General features: G+C 41.2%; 1 protein-coding gene across 2 annotated transcripts in view; it reads right to left on the bottom strand.

Annotated features, from left to right (window-relative positions):
- Positions 1 to 23,013, bottom strand: part of LOC139799098 (vitellogenin-2-like) — a 23,408-nt gene extending 395 nt beyond the window's left edge. The window contains exons 1-35 of one of the 2 annotated variants that reach the window (XM_071750559.1): positions 22,375 to 23,013; positions 22,000 to 22,020; positions 21,690 to 21,841; positions 19,747 to 19,998; positions 19,423 to 19,584; positions 19,118 to 19,266; positions 18,536 to 18,686; positions 18,274 to 18,431; positions 18,030 to 18,195; positions 17,528 to 17,653; positions 16,321 to 16,539; positions 15,698 to 15,915; positions 15,485 to 15,582; positions 14,935 to 15,059; positions 14,178 to 14,279; positions 13,460 to 13,579; positions 13,166 to 13,355; positions 12,727 to 12,820; positions 11,787 to 11,972; positions 11,438 to 11,582; positions 10,524 to 10,749; positions 10,260 to 10,435; positions 9,782 to 10,025; positions 9,684 to 9,739; positions 9,280 to 9,327; positions 9,035 to 9,118; positions 7,353 to 7,565; positions 7,120 to 7,262; positions 5,631 to 5,769; positions 4,787 to 4,922; positions 3,468 to 3,654; positions 2,059 to 2,150; positions 1,504 to 1,601; positions 1,252 to 1,411; positions 19 to 180 (exon numbers count right to left, since the gene is read on the bottom strand). In XM_071750559.1, coding sequence (XP_071606660.1) covers positions 19 to 180; positions 1,252 to 1,411; positions 1,504 to 1,601; positions 2,059 to 2,150; positions 3,468 to 3,654; positions 4,787 to 4,922; positions 5,631 to 5,769; positions 7,120 to 7,262; positions 7,353 to 7,565; positions 9,035 to 9,118; positions 9,280 to 9,327; positions 9,684 to 9,739; positions 9,782 to 10,025; positions 10,260 to 10,435; positions 10,524 to 10,749; positions 11,438 to 11,582; positions 11,787 to 11,972; positions 12,727 to 12,820; positions 13,166 to 13,355; positions 13,460 to 13,579; positions 14,178 to 14,279; positions 14,935 to 15,059; positions 15,485 to 15,582; positions 15,698 to 15,915; positions 16,321 to 16,539; positions 17,528 to 17,653; positions 18,030 to 18,195; positions 18,274 to 18,431; positions 18,536 to 18,686; positions 19,118 to 19,266; positions 19,423 to 19,584; positions 19,747 to 19,998; positions 21,690 to 21,841; positions 22,000 to 22,020; positions 22,375 to 22,414 — 5,038 coding nt within the window. In that variant the 5' untranslated portion in view covers positions 22,415 to 23,013. Of the gene's footprint in view, positions 1 to 18; positions 181 to 1,251; positions 1,412 to 1,503; positions 1,602 to 2,058; positions 2,151 to 3,467; positions 3,655 to 4,786; positions 4,923 to 5,630; positions 5,770 to 7,119; positions 7,263 to 7,352; positions 7,566 to 9,034; positions 9,119 to 9,279; positions 9,328 to 9,683; positions 10,026 to 10,259; positions 10,436 to 10,523; positions 10,750 to 11,437; positions 11,583 to 11,786; positions 11,973 to 12,726; positions 12,821 to 13,165; positions 13,356 to 13,459; positions 13,580 to 14,177; positions 14,280 to 14,934; positions 15,060 to 15,484; positions 15,583 to 15,697; positions 15,916 to 16,320; positions 16,540 to 17,527; positions 17,654 to 18,029; positions 18,196 to 18,273; positions 18,432 to 18,535; positions 18,687 to 19,117; positions 19,267 to 19,422; positions 19,585 to 19,746; positions 19,999 to 21,689; positions 21,842 to 21,999; positions 22,021 to 22,374 lie in introns of both variants that reach the window. The other variant, XM_071750558.1, reaches the window with a different exon arrangement.
- Between the last annotated feature and the right edge of the window lie 632 nt (positions 23,014 to 23,645).

Below are 23,645 nucleotides of genomic sequence, written 5' to 3' on the forward strand. Positions count from 1 at the left end.
CCCGTTCTGCAGACTCACCAGCTGGTACACAGTGGAAGCCCACGGAGACGGGAACAGACCCGGTTGCTGAGCAGCCTTCCAGGCAGTGTAGAACTGGCTCCACGGAGAAGCATTTTGCTGCCTTCTTCTCAGCTGCAACTGGCTTCTCAATTTTGACAAATTTGCGCTGCAGTTTACAAGCTATAAAACATGATTTCTCTTAAAGCACCTACAGAATTAATATAAATAGCTTCTGAGGCTTAATTAGTAGAATTAGTAACAACTAAGACCAATGGATAAACCAAGTGACACAAGCTACACAAAACGAAGCTGGCTGAGTCAGTTGTGAAGTCAGTCAACTTTCTGTCAATGGCTTTAGACTGAGAAATTCAGACGGGGGGGGGGGGGGGGGGGACACAGTCCCAAGGGCAGAGGCTTGCCAGGTGGGATCTAGGTAGGACACAGGTGTCCAAATCTTGTGATACTCAGGAAGATCCTGGTCAGCTGTCACTCAACTTTACCCGAACTCTTGACACCATTTCATTTTGGGGCAGTAGTTGCTCCTAGCTATCCACTTCTGCACTGTGCCAAGCAACACACCCACTGTGCCATGGTTGAGTAGCTTAGTCCTTAAGTCCCTGTGATCCAGACTTCCCTGGACCAGTCCCTCCAGGGAAGCTTGATCTAAGTATACATTCCAAAAATGCCACCACATGCCCAGAGGGTTCGGTTCCACAGAAAATGCAGTGCACCCAGATGATGTCAGTATTTTTGTGTTGTCCTTTTTATATAGGATCTGGTAAGAATAATCATTCCCTGGTGAAAGTTTTCAGATTAAGTTCATCTTCAGCCTGATGAAATTAAAACAGATATTTGCCATCTCAAATGTCCTCTAGTTTTATAGCCAGGGATAGATTTTATTTTTTTCTAGGCCACTAAAAGCCTGGAAGTCACAATGGAAATAAAGAATGAAACTATTAAGGACAACATAAAATGCATTTTGCCAATAATCAAACTGCCTGCTTTTTATACAATTTTAAGATTATAGTTTTATCTTAGGTAACTACATAGTGCATAAGCAGTTGATATAAAAATGCAACAAAACCAGAACTTGAAGTGAATTACCAAACTCAGGAAAACCAGATATCTTTTAGTCTATAATTAATAACAAAATTAATGAAAAATAAGATCATTATGCTACAATAACATAAATAATCTATTCATGTAGCAAATTAATTGGTCAAAGGCAACAACATTAGTATGTGTTAGTACCTCCAGCACACGGGTCTTCTGAGATGATCCAGGACTGACCAAAACTCACTGCATCTTTAGCTAAATATCCACTGGGCATTTGGTACTCCCTGTCCTTCTCAGCATCATATTTTCCGCAAATACCACATGTTTTTCCAGCCATCCAGAAGGCAACCTGAATCTTTGTGGATATAAAGAAAAGATGCACTGAAATGTTTTGTTTTGTTTTTTTTTTCTAAAAAGAAAACCACCGAAAGTAATTTTTTAAAATACCTCAAGTCTGTGCCCATCATAATATATTTTATCTATGCCATAATCTGGGGCTTTCAGTGATAGGCCTTCATTTTCACTGCTGATCATCATGCTTGCATCTGGAACATAAAATCAAAAAGGGTTATCTTTTAAAAGGGAGTCATTGGTTTAGTGTCCAACTTGAGCCACTTGCTAAATTCCCGGGGACTTGACGCAGGCTCTAATAATGTATTTTGAAAGAGATAGGAGAAATTAGAAAGACTAAGTGCTCCCTGCCCTGGAGTAAGGGTGGCTATGGCCAGGGGACATCTAGATGCTTTCTCCATGGCTCTCTGTGATCAGCACAAGGCACCATAGCCCTGCATTAATTGGTCTGTGCAAAGATACAGAGGATCATAACCTCTTTCCTTGCTCATCTGACTTGCCACTTCCTATAAAGCTAGCATGAGGTATGTTGCAATCACCTAATTGTTTCTCAAATTAGGGCAGTCTTTTCCTTGAGACGCTTTTGTTGATCATGTCCTTTCCTTCTCAGGATCAGAAGGATTAAATAAAATACAAAGATGAGTTGCTTACCAGAGTTAGATGTGTATGGAACATCTGTTGGAGATTGAACACCATTAATCTTCAACTGGATGAGTCCATTGGAAACATACATGTCAACCTTACTTTAAGTAAAGGAAGTAAGTATAAACAAATGCTTCTCCTTTACCCTACTCAGTTCACAATTTCTAGTCCTGGTAGAACCAACACTGCAGGATGCTCATGTCATTCTGGCATAAATCACCTGGTACCCTCTAGGAAGAAGAGAGACCAGGAAAGTGTGCCAGGAGGAATGCTCACAATACACTTTTCCCTGGCTTACCTCATCTCTGAGCATCTGCTTGTAGCAATGGTTCAGGGAGGAATACACCAGGCTGCCCTCACTGTGTAACTATTTAATTGCTATTACATTTGCATAAATTGAAGGTGCTTAACATTTCAAAGAAGATTGGATTCCCTAGGGCCGTTCTCTTACAGCGTGAATAGTCTGTGTGTTGTAGTGTTTTCTTTAGAGCAATACCTGCTCTAATGAAGAAATCTGAAGCTTAAGCACAGCAGAAGCACATCCATACTGTTGTAGGAAATTATAGTGAATGATACAGTGATGAGGAATGCCTTTATCACAAAAGATACAATACAGTCTGTGAAACAAGAATCTTTCTGTTCTTCCACAAAACAGGTGCAGGGAATACTTGTTTCTCTCTCTAACACTATGGCATGGTTAAGCACACAATCTTCAGGAATAAATAATTACTTGTTATGAAACCTTACAGATCAAAGCCTATTTATATTTAAAATTAAGCTTTGAATAATACTCCCTACAATGATTTTGGTATGCCTAATCCCATACAATTTAGAGAATCTACATATAGACTACACTTTTAAAGCAGAACTTGTGATGGCAGAGGTGATTGCTCCAAGACGAAACAAAGTGTACTTAAGTTAATTTCAAATAGATCTAGAACATTATGCACCATCTAAGTGATGAAATAAGAGAGTGCCTCTAATCTGGGATGTGCAATTCCCTTTTTAGTTATGTCCACTTCTCAACATCTCTGCTGAGATGATTGTGCTAATTAGTTCTAATTATTAGCTTAGTGTAGGAGGCCAGACTAAATGATTACAATAGTCCCTTTTGGATTTATAGTTTATGTGTCTACCTAATTACTAAGAACTAAAATGAGATGGATAGATGCTAACAAATTAATGAAGAATTTTTGGCAGTGAAGACTTTAGGTTATTGTGAAGTCTGGGACTTCAAGAAGCACTTTGGAAAGACTTAAGTCCCAAATCCCAGTAACACTCATAGAAATCTTTCCACTGGCATCATTCACTTTTGCATGAGTCTCACACTAGTACCAATCTGCCCTAACTGTTTGTTTTTCACATTTAAAGCATATTCAGCTTGACATCTATTTGTTGTTAAGCTTGTAATTACTTACTGGCTGGCAAGTCTGACATTTATTGCTGTGAAGTCATCAGACTCTTCAAGTCTTTTCACCATCACCAAGAATTTCAGTTCTGGACTACAGTCCTGCACCAAGACATGATAGCAATTTGCAGGCATTGAGTAGTTAAATTCAACTCCATTGAAGGTTTTGATTGTGTTTCGGGAAAATGAACAACGACCTGGAGAAAAAAGAACAGTCAAAAGTAAGCTTTTTGTATTTTATATAACACAGTTATATTATTTTAGATTTGTAATAATAATAAAAAAAAGGACCGTTTTCTGGTTTTACCTGTTCCCACAAAAAAGCAAAATTATTCCTTCAGATGAAATATTGAACTTGTAGTAATACAAAAACTAAACTTTGCCTGGCCCCAGGCAGCAGTGCTACCCACTCATGATTCAGCCATCATGAAATAAATTCTGCTTATGTCTGGTGCTAGTGGAACTCTCTATGGCCTTTTGGTTCTTGTAACTTTGTAATCTAATTTCTCAAATGTTATCAGTTCACATATCATTAACACTAGAGGAAACTCACTAAAATGCTACTACCATTATTGAGACATAATCAGAATTGGAAACAATAAAAAAATGTGGAGGAAAAGAAGCCACACCAAAGTTTTCCCATTTGCTCCGTAATGGCATTTTGTTGGAAATCCTACCAGCTCTGATAAGAAACTATTTTACAGCAAATAAAATTAATATGGACTAGTTTTGGTGCATATGCATATGTATGATATTAGCCCACTGGTTTCAAGCAAAATGGGGCTCCTTATCCCAGGATTACATAAAGCTTTTCCATTTAAAATTTACCCTAAGAAAGTATAATGTGATTAGCTCTTAATACAGCATTAATGAAACAATAATCCCTTCACAACCAAGTGAAGGAAGTGAAATTAATGGCTGTACTTTGTACTTAACTTCTACATAACAGCACTAATTAAGCAGAACACACCAAATTTGAGGTCACATGGGTGTTGGTCATACATTTTTAAGACCTTTTCCTTCATGACCAATCTCTGCAGTGAAGCTGAAATGGATGCATTTGGGAATGAATGCATTTGGAATCGCTATTTTTCACTGAACTGAATATTTAATCTTATTAGTATGTTTCCCTTTTTTTTTTTTTAACATCTTTGCAGCCCCACAGATTTTCATACTGATGGGTTTATTTCTACCTGAAATCCAAATTAGTTTGCAGAATAAATTGATTCCATGTGAATTTAAAATATTTTCAAGTCATGTCAGAAGGATAAACCAGATTTACAAAATCTGCAGAGTCAGTAATGCTTGTGCAGATAATTAATTGCTGACCTTTAAGGTTTTCAAGGATTGAAAGTGTTGCTTGGGCAAAGGCATTCCAGTCAGGGGATGGTAGTGTTGAAATCGGCGTACCTGGACCTGAAGGGAATGGCAGGGGAAGCCTGATGGCTGTGGCATAAATTGTGAGCTGAAAACCAGTCAGAAAATAAACATGAATGTAAATGCACAATACAGTGTTGAGATGAGATACCATTCTCTTATAGTGTTCAAGGAAGACTGTGCCCACTGAAATTAGAATCTATATTTAGGTCACAGCAAACAGTAAATCACATCCTCTGTCTACAGCATGAAATAGCTTTACCTCTACAGTTTGACACATCTGCAATTTATAGAACAGTAGTGCTACCAGTGAAGTTGGATATTAACAAATTTGCATCTTTTGGGAGAGTTGTACATCACATTTGCTTGCAGTCCAAACAGTTTACTTACCCAAGATGCATACCCTCTCCTTGCCTATGTGTTGGTGGCTGCTACTTGGCCATCATGCTTCTCTACAGCCTGGTTTTATCTTTTCCGAAACACAGGAATACCTACAGACTTCCTGAACATTTGTGGAGGAGTGGTCTATTTAATAAATTATTGACTGTGTACTATCAGTCATGATGCTTGTTTTGTAACCTGTTTCTTACTTCATGTGTTTGCATGCTACATGAGAAAGTACTCATGCTACATGTTGTAAAATACTTTCATAATGGAACTGACTGCATTAGTATTTTGTCCTTGTGATAGGTAGCTTCTTTATTGTTTGATTCTTAAAAGAGGGTTAAAAAAGCAATTAACCTTCAGTTTCATAAGTATTGTATGCCCCAGGATAAAAGACAGTGGAAATAGTTACATCAGGGAGCTTGAAGACCACAACGCAGGTTCTTGGAGATGTCAGAGCCATAACCAAGGTTGCCTGCTGAGAGGGACCACGCTGTTGCCTTTGGGACCACCCAAGCACATATGCAGCTCCTGGAAGAAATGAGTAGAACCTGGAAAAGGAAGTAAGTGATTAAAATGATTCATCTTTGGAAAAAAAAAAAGTTATAATTTGCTCAGACTAAAATACCCCTCTAAACCAATATGCATTCTGTGTCAGACACGTTCTGTGTGAAGGTTTGGTGATAACATGGTGTTGTGTATGGGAGGAGAGACAGGCAGATTTTAACTGTTAATGGGTGAAAAAGTCATCAAGAGACTGGTTGGCTGGGTGATATGAGAGGAAAAGCATAGCCAACTTTTTAAAAACATGTTCAGGGTTTAAAACGAGGCAATAATTACCTAAAGACTATGATACCGAAATGCTAAAAAATAAATAACCTGGTATTAATGTATGAGTCCTGTGGTGGTAACTTTTAGCAAGGATTTTTTACCTACTAAAGTTGTCAATGAGCTGACAGCTGGATCTCTATGATCAGGTTCCCTTACAGGCAGGGGGCTCAAATGAAGAAATACAGAAAATATTCCTTTTTTAAAAAGGCATAATCTCAGAGCAGGACTGAGCCAGGTTCTATGGCTTTGTTCCATGATAGTCAATTTGGTTTCATCCCCTGTAATATGGGCTGATAACAGCTCTTCAGGCAACTCAATCTGCTATTGAAAATTATCCTCTTCAATAGACATTTATTAACCCAGTCACCTGTAACCCTTTAACATGAAGGCTTGGGGTGCATGCATATTTAGGTAATTGAGTTGCTGTATGTCTGTATTTTGGTAGCACTATGAAAAAAGATAAGGCTTTGATATGGATCTATATGTTATTGTGGGTATATGCATGTGTGAATACAGTGAATGAACAACTACATTAAATACTATATGTATATGGATAGACACATATGTGAATGGAATCTAGCAATTACAGTTTTCTTACATGAAGTGTCCTACAGCATTTGCTATTAAGTGTGAAGTAAGCCTTATGGGAAGTATTTATATCACCTTCTTCAGAAGCTGGAGCTAAGGTGCCTACCTGAGGAAATTACTCTCCCTGTTTAATCAGTGAGAGACAAAACTCCTTCAGACAACCAAATTTAGGCTTCTGCTGTGAGCCTTCATCCATTTGGAGGCATCCAGAGACCTATTTCCTAATTCAGGCACTTTAAATTCAAAGTCTACAATAGATTAGGTGAATCTTATCATCCCCTTTGCTTCAAGCATTTTTCCTGTGAACTGAAATGTGCTGTGCTTTGAGGGAAGGAATAAACAGAAAAACTGAACTCATGTCACCTTATTTATTATCATATTGACTAAGGGGAAATTCCAGCCCAGAAATTGCAGAACTGAATCTATAATTGTCTAGAGTACTGACACAGGTAAATTTTTCAAAAATTAAAGTAAAATCTCACCATCTTGCAGTTGTTTGGACTGTTGAAGGTACTTTTGGCCACTCCAGCTTCATCTGCATAGCTGGATAAGCAGCAAATTGCCCTGTTGCAATCTGAGTAGCAATCTGGTAGTCCTGGCAATCTTTACCCCATTTAAGAGAACCCTAGTAGGAGGGAATATATGTATTTGCATAAAACGTAGTAAGATCATTACATTTAATTTGCCTTTGGCCTAATAATTGTTTTTAACTTACCAATACTTTATGGGAATTTATTAATGAAGCATCAGCACATAGTTTCCATCTACTTAATCCTGTGATGTTTGAAACAAATATTTGGATCCTTGATTTTGTGGGTTGTGTATCTGTGTAGAGTACAAGCTGTAAGCCTGTCAGCTGCTTGTGTCTGTGGATGGCTCGAAGGACTGCAGCCAGTACTGGTAGCTTGCTGTCTCCCAGGAATTTAGTCTTCAGTCAGCAGAGGAAATAAAGACCAAAGAAATAAACAACACATTAAAATCACTATATTAAAAACATAGATAAAAAGTATTTATAAAGGAAAAGTTTCATTCAAAAAGGTTTTTTTTTTTGTGTAAAGTATGGGACATAGCTTGATCTATTTAGTTCGTGTGTAGTTTTGCCACTGTCTTTCAAGTGAGACTTGTTGGGACCTAGGTAAGTAAAACAGTAGTGTTGGGGATCTATTTGTAAAGCAATTTCAGTCTGACAAAAGGAAATATGGAGTAGGACCCTAGTGTATAAAGAACAAATATTACCCAGCTCAGCACTGCTCTCTTACCAACCTATAGTTAGGTAACATTCTTCTTGATAAGATTTGCTTAGCCACCTGTTTAAAACCATGATGGTTTGTGCTGACAGAGCAATCTGCTCAGTGCAGCCCGGCTTACATGAAGAGCAGCTCATGGCTGCTCAAAGTCAGAGCTTTGTGCCTGGATGCAGCATCCACTTCAGCTGTGACTGCCCGACCTCAGCTGGGGGGTGCTGCCAGGCCCAGCTGATAGAGACCCAGATGAGGATTAGGCAAGACAGAGCTGGCAAGGGCTCTGGGGAAAATGAGGAAAGAGCAGAGCTCCATCTGAGGAAGAACGTGTCTCTGGTGACAGCACTGGGGAAGACTGGAATGTATTGTAGTAAATGTACTGAAAAGGTGGACAAAAGAGGTGAATCAAGATATACAGAAACGGGTGTCGAGCAGGTAGATCCGGTTGCCTGTTTTTCTGCAGACAACTTGAACTGACTGGAAGTTACTGGTGCAGAGGGAGTGCCTCAGTGAAGTAAGGTTTATTGTTTTGTAGACATCTAGGTCACTGTCTGAATGGTGTGAAATCTTCCTTTCTTGAAATGTGCACCAGATTCCATCAGTTCTTACAGTAGTTCTTACAGGACCAGGTACCATTAACTGTGTACCATGTAGTGATTCCTCAGTAAACACCTGGATTGCTCTGAAAGTTGACATTTCAATACCAAAAAAAGGTCTTTTCAAAGGCCTTGTATGGTCCTGCTAACATGAAGTACTTGGCAGTGAAGACCTGATGAATAAAAGAGTGCCAGAGTCAAGTCCTGGACTTTTACAAAGAGCTGTGCAATAAAAAAATATACCTGAAGGCAGTTTCTGATAAAGCAGGCCAGCACATCTCAAGTGTTCTCATTTTATAGTGAATTACTTACTGAGTAACACAAATTTCAACATACACAGCAATACATTCCAGTTTCCTTACAAATGTAGCCTATATTAAGCAAACAGTAAAAAACATTCAATTGCTATCCAATGTGCTCATCTGTATGAACCAAGAAACAATTCATATTCTTTTGTATATTATCTAATATGGCAATTACTCTATTTTTCCTGTTATAAACATACCATAACTGAAAATCTGAAGTAAATGTTTTTATTTCTTGTAAATTAAGACATTTACCTGAGTTATGGCTCTAGAGATGCCTTTATCACTAGCTGAAGAAGAGGAACTGATGCTGCTGTTCAGGACTTGCCTTCCTGGGTCCTACAAAAATGAAGAACCACTTTGAATGAAGTTGTTTGCTATTGGAAGTTGTTGCAGAATTTATTTTTCATATTTTTATTCTTAGGGAACTAAGCTTTATTTGCAGCAAAATTCATAAGAGCACGTGTAGGCCTTGCTCATAGTATAAACAATAAATGTACCTGTTCATCTGCTGGCTTGAACCAAAACTGGTAAACAGGTATATTTTCCTGTGAAAACAGATAGGGTATAAGAAGATCCAAGAGAAGATGAAGAATTAGCTTTTGACAAATGAATTAAAAATTTTAGTATTGAGTATGGGAACAAAAAATTGAAACAACATTTTTTTTTATAATATCTTAAATTGAAACCTACTGAAACGTAAACCTTCAGAACTTAAGTGCTTCAAAGAACTAGAGAGGTTAAAAAGGAAAAAGAGTTCTGCTAGGTGGTTACCTTGTCCATTCTGCAGCAGTCACCCTTAGCAGTCTGGTTTTGCTTTCTTTGGTCCATGCCCTATTTCCTGTTTCCTGGTACTAAAACATTCACTACAAGAAAAATAAAAATTCTAGCCTGAGTGAATTACCTGTTGCTTTGAATATGCATGATCCTCACTGCAGTGCCTGTCTCCAGAGTGGTCCTCTCCACTGCTGCTGCAGATTTTACTGCTAGCAGAGCTGACACTACTGCTGCTGCTGCTGCTTCTCCTGCCACTGCTGCTGCTGCTGCCGCCACGTTTCTTCACAGATTGCCTTATTTCATCTTTTTTGTGTTCCTGTCCAGGCTCTTCACCATCAGCAGTGGAATCAGTGGAAGAAGAGGATGAGCTGTAGAGGGGGGCTGCACTGGGATCTCCCCAGAGGTCTGTAACTGCAGTCTTGTCTGTTCTGTGAACTCGTTTCTTATGGTGCTGTGTTTTATTGGCAACCTCCAAAAACAGTGCATAGAGTTTTGAAATTATAGCTTGTTCTGTAACATTGCACTTGATGTCAAACTGCTCACCACAGGCTTTCAAGGAAATTAAACTTCCTGGCCCCACACACTGCAGAGGTTGCACCAGAACTCACCTACACCCATTCCTCCCAGTCCCAATCCTCCCACTGGAAAATGTTGGCTTCATGTAAAGGAAAATATACCCTCTCAGATGCTCAGTGTCTCTTACCTTGAACACATTTTCAATGCCTAGAATCTTCTTCAGTTTAGATCGAATGTCCTCATATGGAGATATTTCATCCTCTTCCTTAGACCCTGAGCTTGCTACATCAATTATTTTGGAAGCTGCTTTGGATCCTCCTTGAATCTCCAGCTGTATTTTGTCAATATCAGCATCTGTTTGAACTGAAATCAAGACACTTACATACCACAGTCATGCTGCCTGAGTAGCATTCACAGAGTTTGGCAGAAAAGCTTGTTGTCATGACTATACCTGGCTTTAAAACTATTTTGGCTTCAAGTTCTCCAACTAATTTGTGCAGATAGGTATTTCTTAAGAAAGCAGAATTTCGAGACTTTAGGCTGAGACAAGCAGAACATCCCAAACTCTCAAATTTACTACAGAAGATGCGTGCGTTAGCTCTTCTTACACTCTGGTGCTGTGCCTCTTCTGAGCCTTGCTGGAGTTCTTTGGATATCACACTAGGAGTGTTGCTTTGCTGCAATAAACAAAAATATGGCAAATAAAGGTATTTTTCCCCAAACACATCTCCTAAATCTTTCCTTCTATTAATGACAGTCCTGCCTGAGTAGGGAAGCATGGTGGGATTTCCATCAAAACACTCTGTGGAAGAGAACAGCTCTCTCTCCAGCCTAGCCTTTTCCAGGAAGTGTTTAACAAACAAACTTCCCAATGAGAACTTGCCGAGCTCTTTGGAGAGGCTGCTTCTCTGTATCAACTGTGGCTACCAGACTTCCTGTTGTAAGTCAAACTTATCCTTCCCACAAGCCTCAGAAGCCTCAGACCACATAAGAGAATGGGTTTCTGCAATTCACTGCAGAGATTACCTCAGAATTTGGGAAGAAAAAATGTATATTCTGCCCTGAAATCATCTTTTTTACATTGTTCTGGCTTGGAAAAAAGAGTGTCTTGTACAAAGGATCTCCATTCCACTCACCTTCCCATGACTGTAAAGATACATAAGATGATGAGAGTGAGCAGACTGTGAATGATCATGTCTTGAAACCACTGGGACTTAGGTTTGGTTTGGGATATGTCAGGCACCTGTTGAGTATCAGTTTCTGTGCCTGTGATCTGGTCAGGTAGCTACTGTGTTGGGCGTGCTCATCCCCTCTGAAGAGGTGTCTGTTCTCTGTCTGCAATACAGGTGGTGTGAGGTCCCTTACCTTCCAGTTGCCAGGTACTGAAGATCTTTTTGATGCCTGAAATGGCTCGTCAGGAATACTTGGTACTTCTCCTCCGGGGAGAAGCTGGGATTTCTTTTCAGAACCTTCTTCTTCCATGTTCCTTGAAATAGCATAAATGTCACTCCTGTGGAGGTGATAAATGGCATACAAGTAACATCTTCTGGTTTTGCTGTCCTATCTTTGATAGTGCAAAAAAGACAATACTAAATTTTATGTGGCTGCCAAGGAAAGGCAGAGCCTAAAAAAGAATTGTATGTTAACGATTTTATAACGGGGAGCTCACTATCAGTGACACATAACAAGCAAAATGCAACAAGCTCTTCTGTACCTCACAGCTGCAAGCTCAACCTCCTGATGGCAGGGGAGGGTTTCAATCTTCAAATTTTTCTCTTTCATATTTATCCTAGCATCAAATTTCATTGTAGTGTTGGCATTGAACTCTGCATGAAATTCAAGACCGCTCTGAAAGTATTGTGTGTTAATCCCCATCATTGTAATCACATGAAAATATGCCCTGAAAGAAAGAGTATAAACCCAGGCATAATAATAGATTAATATGCACATATTTAACTTTGACATCCAAAACTACATTTTCACAATGTTATTTTCATTGTAAGAGACCCTACTGATAGATAAAGAGATGTATCATATAATGCTGAAACTTAAAAGCATAAGTGCCACTGAAAAGGTAAAGGGATTTATCTGATAAACAAAACATGGACCCTCACACTGCTTTGCCACTGAAACGTTGCTTGAGGACAAGCTGATATCATAACCTCTACTAGCTTCAGATCATGTCTAGTTGTTTATTAACATTATCACTATTGTTATGATAATTACTGCTACTATAGTTACTAGTACTGTTGCATTTGCTTTTGCAGATCTAGGAGGATTTTCCTTTTTCTTCCTCAAATCTCTCCAGCCTGTGCCAGGTGGTGAAGCAATTCTAAGTTGAACTTCCTATGTCCATATGTAAGCAAGTCTTCACAGATTAGTAACTTTAGTCACTGAACAAGTGAAAAAAGTGAGCCTTTTTAGCAATGGCAGAACAGCACAGCATCCTGCAGCATACAGTGCACATTGCTACCCTTGCAGGGTCATAAAGCCCCTGGGTATTGTGTTGCTTTCTAACACTTTCACTGGATAACACAGCCATCCCAAATCTTGGAAGAGTGAAACCCCAATATAACAACATGCAATCACGTATCTATTTCAGATATGAATTTAAATGCTTGTACGTCTATGTAAAAAATGTATGTAATTTTTACTTTGGCTTGATGTCAGCATGAATATCCATGTTGGTTTCCAAAAACTGTGAAGGTCTAAAGTTGTCAGATAATGGTGGTGACATCTTTATATCCACTGCAAAAGACAGATGGGAATTGTAGAAACACAGAAGCAATAAATGCTGCAGATACAATGTTTTCACTAAGTGTAGCAAATACATGGACAGTGCTTTTACATTTTGAAATATTTTATGTGATTATTTAAAGATTACTCCAAACCAGAATAGTGGAGCAGGGGGACACAACTATGTCCCAAGTGAATCATGCCAGTTACTTCTCAAACCCTTTGGAGGTAGCTGAGCACCAATGTTTCCACATTACCGGAGCATCTTCAAGATTATAGAGGGATTTAATTTCAGCAGAGGGACTGGACCCACAATTATGTGGGGAAACTGCTCAGTCTGGCATCTTCCAAGCTCACCGTTTGCCACAGCCTGGGTCAGCATGGCACTGCACAGGCTGAGCTCCAGTGGCAGCCCCACCACTGTGGGGACAATGTGCCGCGCTTCAGCCACCATCACCGGCAGCGTCCATTGGCCTGAAACGCCCCGCTGTGCTTCTTCTAGCGCTTTTTTCACCACTGTCTGCCAGTTTGATGATCCAGTTAGACTCTAAAAACAGAGAAATAAGTTAGGTAATTAGGTAAGAAGAGATGGGGAAGGGAAATTCTTTAGCATCTCAGACAAAAAAAAACCCCAAACAGTGCTGTCAGTACCATCATGGTCTGCTGAATGGCATCTTTATCAATGTCAACAAAGGCAATCTCTTGACCCAATATTTTGACGTAAGTGGACACCAGAGGGTCTTCAGGAGACAATTCTTTCCATCCCAGAAGCTGCAGTGTTAAGGAAAGATGAGGACAAAGAAAAGCAGCAGATAATGTTACGTCAAATATAGTAATGTATTGGCAATGAGTAGATCCTATCTGAAGGATGCTAACCATGGGTCCTTAGCCAAAAACTAATAGATACCTTACAGGTCTGAACCAGTGTGGCCTTTCTTATGTTGCACAACTGACTTCAGTGGGAGTTTCCCCACACAAGGATGAGGTAAGGACTTGGTAATTTCTGCTGTTATGAGTAGTGACTGACACCCAAGGATTCATGGACAATAACCTTATTCAAGAATCATTTTAAAAGAGAAGAGCAACTATTTACTGCATGTTAACACACACTTTAAAACACATGAATTTTGGCTACTAGCATCATCATCACCTTTTGTACTGCACATTAAGGGTTGACACACGTTGAGTGGAAAGGTGGCATCTGTTGACAGCATAAGTACAGAGTAAGTACATCTTTCTGTGGCCAAACAGGATGACTGATTCCTTTCTCACTGAAACATCAAAGGGACTGCTCAGGGGGTGAGTGATGCAACCCCATGCTGGCAGGAACTGTGTATTGCAAACAGATCAGAAGGGTGCCATTTCATACCGTTTTACCAAGTTCCTTCAGTGTCTTGTATGTATCATACTTGGCAAAAGGAATATTCTGCTTCCTGATCAGCTTGGTCAGGCCTTGAGATCGCAGAGCCACCTGTAGGAAAACAGTCAGTAGTTTCAGTCCAAATACAAGCAAGCCCAGGAAAACCTTTGTACCCAGTATCACATTCACCCAGGCCTCTCTAAACATGTACTTCATGAAGCTATTGCACATAGAAGGCAGTGTCTACCTGGCAGATAACTGCAGGCTATGGCTGCAGATGCTGAGGATGTGCTCAGCAAGGTTTGAATTAGTCAGCAGGGATAATTTTAGGGCAACACAGAGCTCAGCCCAGGCTGCAAAGCTTGCCTGAGAAGCTGTGTAAATGTCTGCATGCTGTTACATGGAGCTTCATGCTGGCCTTGCTGCAATTTAATTTCAGATGCTCTTTCCCTGTACTTATGCAAAATATTCTAGATGCCCTGATTTTAGGTAAGCAGATGGATGTTCTGCTGTGTAAGCTTTCCTCTGCTCTCCTAGTTTTTCATGCCTATGATGAATATGTTCATTGATGAATGTATGTGTCAAGAAGCCCAAATAAAAGAAAAAGCCTAGGTACAATCATAATAATTACCTACATTTTCTCTTCCAAATCCACCATCGTGACCAGAGATTGACTTAAACACTACAACACAGTCCAAATGGCTTAACAAGTAATATTGTCTCTAGATAGCTTGCATCTACCTCGATGTTTTACTGAGACACTTACCTCAATAATATCAGTTGCAGTACTTGCATAATATCCTCTTACTTTTGTGATAATATCAGATGGAAACATGGTGCTGGGGCTGTTCATTAAATAGACCCTCCATATAGCACCAGCCTCATATTCCGCTATCATAGGAATAAAAAAAAGTAGAGATTTTAGTTAGGGTCTCAGAGGTGTCTGATGTGTGTAAGCTACCTCAGGTGCAGGCTGTAGTAGATCACAAAGGGTTCTGCCACAATTCAATCACACAGGTTCTCAAGTTTTCATCTGCAAGAGAACAACTTTGTTCTAGGGCAGAGTCAACAGAACCACAGTGACTGAAGGAGGAGTCCTAGATTCATGCGCAGGCACCATTTTACCCAGCAGATACCCAGAGAGCAGTAGAACACCCTCAGGGTATTCTGCACATTATGAGACTCCTGTGCTTTTTGTATTTCAAGAGCATACTAAACTCACAGCCCACGATTGTATTTTGGATGAAAATCATAGAACACAACAGAAACATTTGGCTACATAATCTAAAGCAGTGAACAGGGCACCTGGTACTCACAGGAATAATGGCCAACATGAATGACCTTGCTGTAACGATAGCTCAGCCTACCAAGTCTGGGGCTCACTAGTTTAATGGCAATGTTGCAGGCAGCAGATCTGAGTAACAAAGAAATAAAATCATGTGAGCATAGTTGACCATGACCAAATTCTTAGAAAACTTCAAGAAAGAAATCAGCATTTGCTTCTACGATGTACTTCTTCCTCTACTTACAGAGCGTAGAGCTGTGGGATTCTGCTTTCTGCCAAAGCTTTCATGTGTAAATATGTGAAACTGGCTACTTGTAAGCTGGGCTCTGTCAGCAGTGAGCTGGCCATAGCTGTTACAGTTGGAAGAGGAGGCTTAGCTTCAAAGAGGACAACACAAGCCACCATTCTGACATTAGGAGCAAGTGTGTTGTCCATAAAGACCTGGAGGGAGATCTCCCTTACCTAGAGGAGGAAGATACAACCTGTGAGTACCTCATAACTTCTCAGTGAGATGTGGTTCCTAAACTGTGCATGTGTGATCTTCAGTGAAAAGAGAAGAAAACGGAAAACTGAGACTTGGGGCCTGTCACTGAAACTGAAGATATTGCTGGGTGCACAGTGAATAGGGCTGGTAAAACAGCCATTAGTGATGGGCCCAGTGTCAAAGAGACTTAAGCAAACTCTTTCCCAGGATATCAGCAAGGACAAGGTGATGTCAGGAGTTTGCATTTTGGACAAAAGGAAGCCCAGCAACTGAGAAATCTGCCCAGATCTGCTAACATTACCTGATAACTTTCTTATTCCTGAATCACTAAGTCAATGCAACATACCCTCTAAGACATCTGTTTAAATAATAATTTCAGTTACTTTTGCAGGGTCTTTTCTGGAAATTTTCCTCAAGGCCAACACAGCATCAGCATGAATTCTGTTGGGTAGTGACGCTGCAGCCGGGGAAAATGTTGGCAAAAACTTCAGGATGCGTTTGAGACTGGCTGGCTCTCCTGCATTGCCAATGGCTTTCAAGGCCAAGGCCATGTCCTTGGCATCACCTTTGCTGGTGGCTTCAGTAGCAAGGTCGTGGAGGGGCTGAAAACAAAGCAGACTGTGTTAATCTAAAAATACTGGTTGCCATGGTAAGAAAAACAACTGGTGCAGAGTAGAGCTGTTCAGCTTTTTCTCCCAGGAAAAAATCCCACCATCATTACCAGGATGACAAATGGGCGACATGCAGGCAAACTTGGTTTTCTCCTTACAATGCTGTAATTGATTTTAAATTGTGTTGGAGAGTAGGAGATAATCCTAGGTGGATGCCTGCACCAGAGAGTCTGTTTCAAGTTCAAGGGCAGCCCCAAGCTGATGTTCGGTTTCTTACTGGGGCACCTCCACCAGCCCTGCCAGCCACCAAGGCTCTGCACAGCTGCAGGGTTATGCTTGTCTATTTTTCACTTCCCATGTCAAGTTTACTTAAACAGTTTTGGTGTTCTGAGAAGACAAATTCCCCATCTGGTGGCTTGGCTTTGTTTCACTCTTTTTTGGAAGATTTAAACACATGTCAAATGCCAGTAGGCCATCTCAGTGCTGTATTCCTCTCAGTAAGAAGCCAGAGCTGCATAGTCTTAAGGACATCCTGAATATTTGACAGTATGCAATTACATGCTGTGCCTCTTTGAAAACCCTAACTTGTGACCTATCTAGAACTTTGATTAAATTCACACTTCAGTGCCTACTTAATAATTTTCTTAAAGTACATTCTATCTAAAGTAAAACTAGAGAGAAGAATTATAATTGTTTTGCTCTAATCCTAAATTTGTCATACCTAAATTCAGCTTCAGGTTGTTTACAGAATTCATTTTCCCACAGGCTTTTATCACTCACATTTCTGAGCTGTTAGAACCAGATTTTTCAAAGACATCAGCTCTGTGTTTCATTCTGCATTTGCAATTTTGCAGGCAATCACAGCTTAGAGCGAAGCATGTCAATAACAAGTTTCCTAATTGCCAGCATCATGAAAGCTATATTAGAGGCATTTAAAAATTTCTTCACCCTATCTGAATAAGAAATGAGAGTCACCAACCTGAAGAAGTTCATTTGGACAAGGTGAAGTCTGAGCACAGTATTTATTTACCATGCTACCATAACCCAGGTAAACAACTATTCTGTGCAGTGGTGCTTTCTGGATTTGAGGACAGGTCAGAAAAGTCTGCAGAAGAAACAAGCAGCAGTATTTAATGTTTCTAGAAATTAGAGCTGATATTTAGTAAAATTACATTTGAGAAATAAATAGATGAAATTGCTTTGGGTTTTTCCTAATTTTGTCTATTTAAAAAAAATATTTTGGCAAGAGGAAATCTATAACAATTCTCTTAGTATTTGTGGGTTTTAACATCAAATATCAATGCCATTAAAATATTTTGATAAGTGTTTAGAAACAGTTTCTAAAGCATTCCCCATTTTTTTATCACCTTGCATTTTGCAAACTTAAATAGAAACATGCTGCACATTTTACTCATAATCCTGTGAATTTACCTTTAAAAAGAAGCAAGAGAGAAATAGCAGAAAGCATGATCTGTACTCACTGAGGCAACTTCTAGGTTTTGCTTGTTGGGTGTAATGAAATGGAAGGTAAGAGGGAGAGTCAAAGACACTTCCCAGATGTTCAGCTTCTCATCATGGATCTTTTGTTTCAGGAACCTGAATGTGTCTGTAGTTCCAGCAGCACAGATGGCACTCAAAAACCAGGGCCTGCCAGAGAGGGAACCATTTATTATCCTTATCCCAGTATGCCTCTGATTGGAATCCTGGCTGAAACAATACAGTTACCTGTAGGGAGGATCATTGGCAAACTGCACCCACAAAGACTCAATTTGATCAAGGTTCACAATACGAAAAAGCCGGATCATTTGTAAGAACTTGGCTGAAGCTTCTTTAGGGGTTTCTTCCTCTTTATTCTGAACTAATTGCCGCAGCATTTCTGTTAACTAGGAGAAAAAAACAGACAGTTGGAAGGATCCGTGTCTAAAATAATTATGTGATGACCTGTTAACCTTATAAACAATGAGTATGACAAGTAAGCATCTCATACCTGATAATCTGGATTTTTAATCCTTATTAAGGGAATTGGCATCTGAAGTAGCTCTCCTGCAAAGTGGTAACGAAGACTACCCTGGTTTTTCAGCCGAGTTTTTGGTGGGCTGGTGGGAGAACTTGTAATGTTGACCAAAACCAGTTCTTGTCTGTAAGGGAGAGAAAGAAAAGCATCAGTAGCCTTCAACGGCATTGTGTGTGTGGAGGTCACATTCAGTGGTCAGAGCAGACTAAGTGGTGCCCAGCAGGACCATTGCATTGACCACAAAAGGATCTTGCACTTCTCACTTTGTGCATTGCTCAGGATTATCTGGAAATGTCATAGGGCTGGTGAGAGCTTTCATTAGTTTACCAAAATCTCTGAGAGGCTGGACAAATTTTTCAGGGAGCCCAGCAAAATGCCTAAACAGCAGAACACCTGACCTGTGTGGACCCCCGAGGGATGTTCCGTACCTTGGCCTTTCACAGCCCACAGGCCAGATGCTTTTTGTTAATTCACAAATCAGCCCGAAATATGTTTTAGGCATCTCCTCCTGGCAGTGATAATCACAGCTGCACTGAGGACACATGTGGCCCCTACCTTGCCTCCATGACTACTGCCCCATTGGGTTCATTGAAGGGAGAGATTTGGTACATGTGCTCAGATGTAGCAAACGTTATCACGGTCCCACTGTCATCGTACTTCATCTTGTAAGTGAACATCGTCGTGCCCTTAATGTTTCTGATTTTCTAGAAGTGCAAAGAGAACCACTCACAAACTAATGAACAGGCAGTAATTAAGTGAGCACAGGCAAACCAAACACCCGACCAGCATTAGTGCAATGTGTGAGTGTTTAGCAGTGGCTTATGCCAGGGGGTGGCAGCAGGGCTTTGTGCTGCTCTTACCTGGGGGCAGGTGGGGCAGGGGCGGATGTACGCCATCCCCATGTTCCTCACCACTTTCTCCTGGCAGTCTGTCAAGTCCTTGCTTTTGGAAATGGTGGCACGGTTATTCTTGCTGTCGTCCTGGATAACATATCTGGTTTGGCAGATGCCTTCAATCCCAGCCTGTGAGTATTGATTAAACACAAGGAACGTTCTGCTTGAAACAGTAATAAATAGGTCAAAGGAAATTGCCTGGGAAGCATTTGCACAGATGGAGCGCTATATAACACTGCTTTATAACAGTAAAACGAGAATAAATGTAAAATCAGAAAGGAAAAAACAAACCTCCTGTAGTTCATACACATTTTGTGACTTTTTGATGGTTATTTGCAGCATGTTCAGAATCCCTCTGACTAAGTTAGTGCATAGGATGGGACAGTCTTCAGGGGCAAAAATACTTCCAACCTGTCCCTCAGTGTATTCAAATCTAAAGGCTTGGCTGAAACATGCAGTGATGGTTTCTGTGAGCCTTGAAGATGGAGTGAAGTGGTCTGTGGGCCAGAAACCATTGTATTCCTCCAGCTTTGGTGATCGAATCTGTGAAAAAATTGGGAAAACATTTGTCATGTTCATTCAGTTTGAAATAGTGCAGTAACAGGGAAACTGGGCACTTCCAATTCATGGCTGGACACAAGCCACTTGTTCAGTAAACAGGAAATGTTTTCCTCCTTGGACTCCTATGCTGAGGCTAGAAAATGTCCTTGAAAATGAAATTTCCAGGAAGGATTTCTGCCAGAAAAATAAGATTTTGCAGGCAGCATTCAAAGCTTCAACAAGCCTATTGAAGCTTGGTGAGTGAGTGAAATATCAGTTGTCAACAATCTATATAGAAAGGACACTCACCTCTTTTCCCCAGATGTCCAATGTAATCTCCCTTCAGTCTGCAAGGCATCCAAGCCATTGCTCAAGCTCCCTGCCTTAACACGAGGGAACTATTTAGGCTGCTCCCGCTGTTCCCAAAGCTCCAAAGGCTCAGCACAGCTGATGGGGAAGCAGAGATAACTGTGGGACCTCACAAGGGAGATGGCCCAGCAGGAGCTGACATCTCTTTCTTTGGAAGCAGCTGTCATCATTTGGAGTTTATCTAGCTGTAAAGCTGTAACGCCTGCACGCAGGTCCTTGACTGCTACCTAGTGGGAAATGGGTGCCTGCGTGCACTTACCTATCTAGTCACATACACACACACCTCAAACCCTCATATATAGAAGTCCATGTTCCTGCACAGAGAGAAATGTTGTGGGTTAAGTGCTCTAATTAATTTCAGACATTTATCATCAATTCTGCCAAGGTGGCCTACCTTCTTCCATCTAAACTAAATCCTTCTCAAGACTCACAGCCTGATATTGTAGCAGTGTATAAAGGTTGGTAATAGCTATTTCTTCATGCTGTTTCAGTAGTATATGCACAGGATTACAGATCAAGCAAACTCCTAGGGTGAATGCTAAATGTCTTCTTACAGCTTTCTCCCCACATGGTGTCTTCTAGATCCCCCTTCTACAGTCTTTCATTCCATGACAGCATTTTAAGCCTTTCAATGAGTAGAAGTACTTCCAGATCTGATATCATTATGCCAAACATGAGCATTACCATTACAATTCTTCACATATGAATTAATGACTATGTAAAGGATATCAAAAGGAAGATAATGGAGACACGGGAATTTCTCATCTGATAACTGAGTTCCAGTACTGAGTTTTTCTCAGGCTCTGGACCAGGTTAAAAACATGGGTCTTTCATGTTTGAGGTCTCATTTTCATACTCAATCTCAGTATAACTATCTTGAAGACTTTTCTTTAAAGCAGATGCCCCTAAGGCAGCTTCAGTCAAGGGGGCTCAGGTACTGAAAGCAGCAGAGCTGGAACAGCTCTGGCTCCCTCCTGCAGTGCTCACTGTGAGGAAGCCTGTGGCACCATCTCTTGGTCACTACCTTAATCCAGAGCAATTTGTCTACAGCTGCATACACTCCAGTGGTCTCCTCAGCTCTCCACAGCACAGCTTAGGGGTACAGGGTGCAAAGCTCAGTGCCCACACCTCTGCCCATGTTAGGGAAATCACCACTGTCCAAACAAAGTCACTTGGTCTGATGTTGGGCTTACAGGGTCATCTCAGGACCAGGAAGGACCTTAAACTTTCATGTGAGATTTCATCTTTCTGTAATTTCACAAGTCTGCAGGTATGAACCAAAAGTCTGTAGCAGTGGGTGGGTCCCAATGCCCATGGTAATTTACCTGGAGAAGGTGGTCACTGTGAGACACACAGCTGATCTCCAGCTTGCAGGACAGCCTCACCCCCGCCATCGCCAGACCTCCCTCAGGCAGCCCATGCAGGATGAAGCTCTCATAGCCATAGATGTAGGTCTTGCCAGTATGAAAAACAGGCTCTATTAAAAAAAAAAATAACAGAAACACCTCCTTCCATATGGCTGTTTTGTGATATTACTTACCAGAATCATCCCAGCAAAGAAAGCAGCAGTTAGCAGTGCACAGCCATAGGGAAGGCAGTGTGGGGACTGCTGGCTGGGGGTGGGAGAACACTTACCAAGGTCCTGCTTCTGACCCCCTGTGTGGAAGGAATGAGAAAGATGCATGAGAACCCCCCCCATCTCTGTGGGCACTTTACATTTATTATTAATTTACTCAGTGTGCTAACAGTTGGCAAACAGGCAGTAATGTGCTCCAGGGGTGCACCCCACGCCTCCTGGGACACAAGCCTGTGACAGCCCTACTCACTAGCTGCTCCTTGCTCTGCTCTTGCTCTTGCTGCTAAACTTAAACACAGAAATCTAATAGTCATAAAAAAGGCTTCAGCAGACTAAGCTGTAAATAGTCCTGAAAGGCCCTGAGGAGTTGCAGATAAGATTGAGGACCACAGTGGCTTCCATGGTTCAGCTGTGCTGGTAATGCTTCAACTTACCCACGAGGGCGAGCATCAGGGCCAGAACGAGTCCCTTCATGCTAAAAGCTTCTGAAGACTGCAGGAGGAAATGTGTGGCTTTTATAGAAGAATTATTAACAGGCACAGTGAATTTTGTTGAGTTATCAACTTTTTATCAGCCACTCAAATCCTTTGAGAGAGAGGAGGTCAGGGACAAGGTGCCTGCTGTTGCTGCTGAGCCAAAACCATCACAAGCAATTTTGTTCTCACTTCATCAACTGAATGCTCTGAAAACACCTTTTGAAACAGATGTTAAAAGTATTAAAATATATTTAGAGCCAAAATATCTAATGTGTAAGAAAATCTACTAATTATCCTTATTCACTGAAAGCACCTGGTGATATTGCAGTCTGTGCTAACCTTGTGCAGGTTATCCTGACCGTACAGCAAGGCACACAGCTTATCTAACTGATAGTGCCCCAGCAGGGCTTTACAAAATCCCCAGGCAGCCCTCCTGTGACACTGTGCTGACACCTGCCCTGCTGCCAGCAGGACACGCTGTCACCCGCGGCACTGCTCTCTGGGGACCCAGTGACACAAACCTGACAGCATCGTAAGAAAGACCTTGGCTAAACACCAGAGATATGCATGCTTCCCCCACTCACCTTTTACAAGACAGGATCAGCCCTGTCACCAGCTGGATGAGCCAGAGAGGAGTGGTGAGTGAGGGCTGTCCCTGTGAGATGGAACCTGTGAGGCTGCAGGTGTTATGGACACAAATCTATTGGTTTACAAAGGGGTAGAAAGACTGTACCCAGACTCATTTCATGTCATGCAACAAGGGGCAGCATCTTCACCCCATGATGGAGACCCCTACTCCCATCAGTAGGTGTTTGCCCCATCCCTTGGGAAGCTGACCCACAACTCTCTCCGGCTGCTCTTGACTCCAGGGTTTGTCCAGGTCCCTCGGTTCCCCCAGGGCCACCATAGCCCGGGTGTGGAGCTGGGCTCACACAGGGCTGAGAGGAACCACCTGTGGGCCCCAGCAGAGCCCTGAGTGGAGGGGCTGCAGCAGCCCCACCTGAGGAGTTCGTGCTGGCACCACACCGCTGCAATTTGGCCACCAACCTCCTCGGCGGGCGAGGAACCGAGGCTGCTGCCCAGCGCCCTGTGGGAAGGGGCGAGATTCAGTTTCTCATCAACAGATCGGTGGCTTCTGTCCAAGACAGCTTGGTTTTCATAATGCTCTTTAGCTGAGTTTTTTGTTTTTTTTTTTTTTTTAATTAGCAGCTGGAATACAATTTATGTCT

Source organism: Heliangelus exortis, chromosome 8 (genome assembly GCF_036169615.1).
Source record: "Heliangelus exortis chromosome 8, bHelExo1.hap1, whole genome shotgun sequence".
Taxonomy (NCBI): Eukaryota; Metazoa; Chordata; class Aves; order Apodiformes; family Trochilidae; genus Heliangelus; species Heliangelus exortis.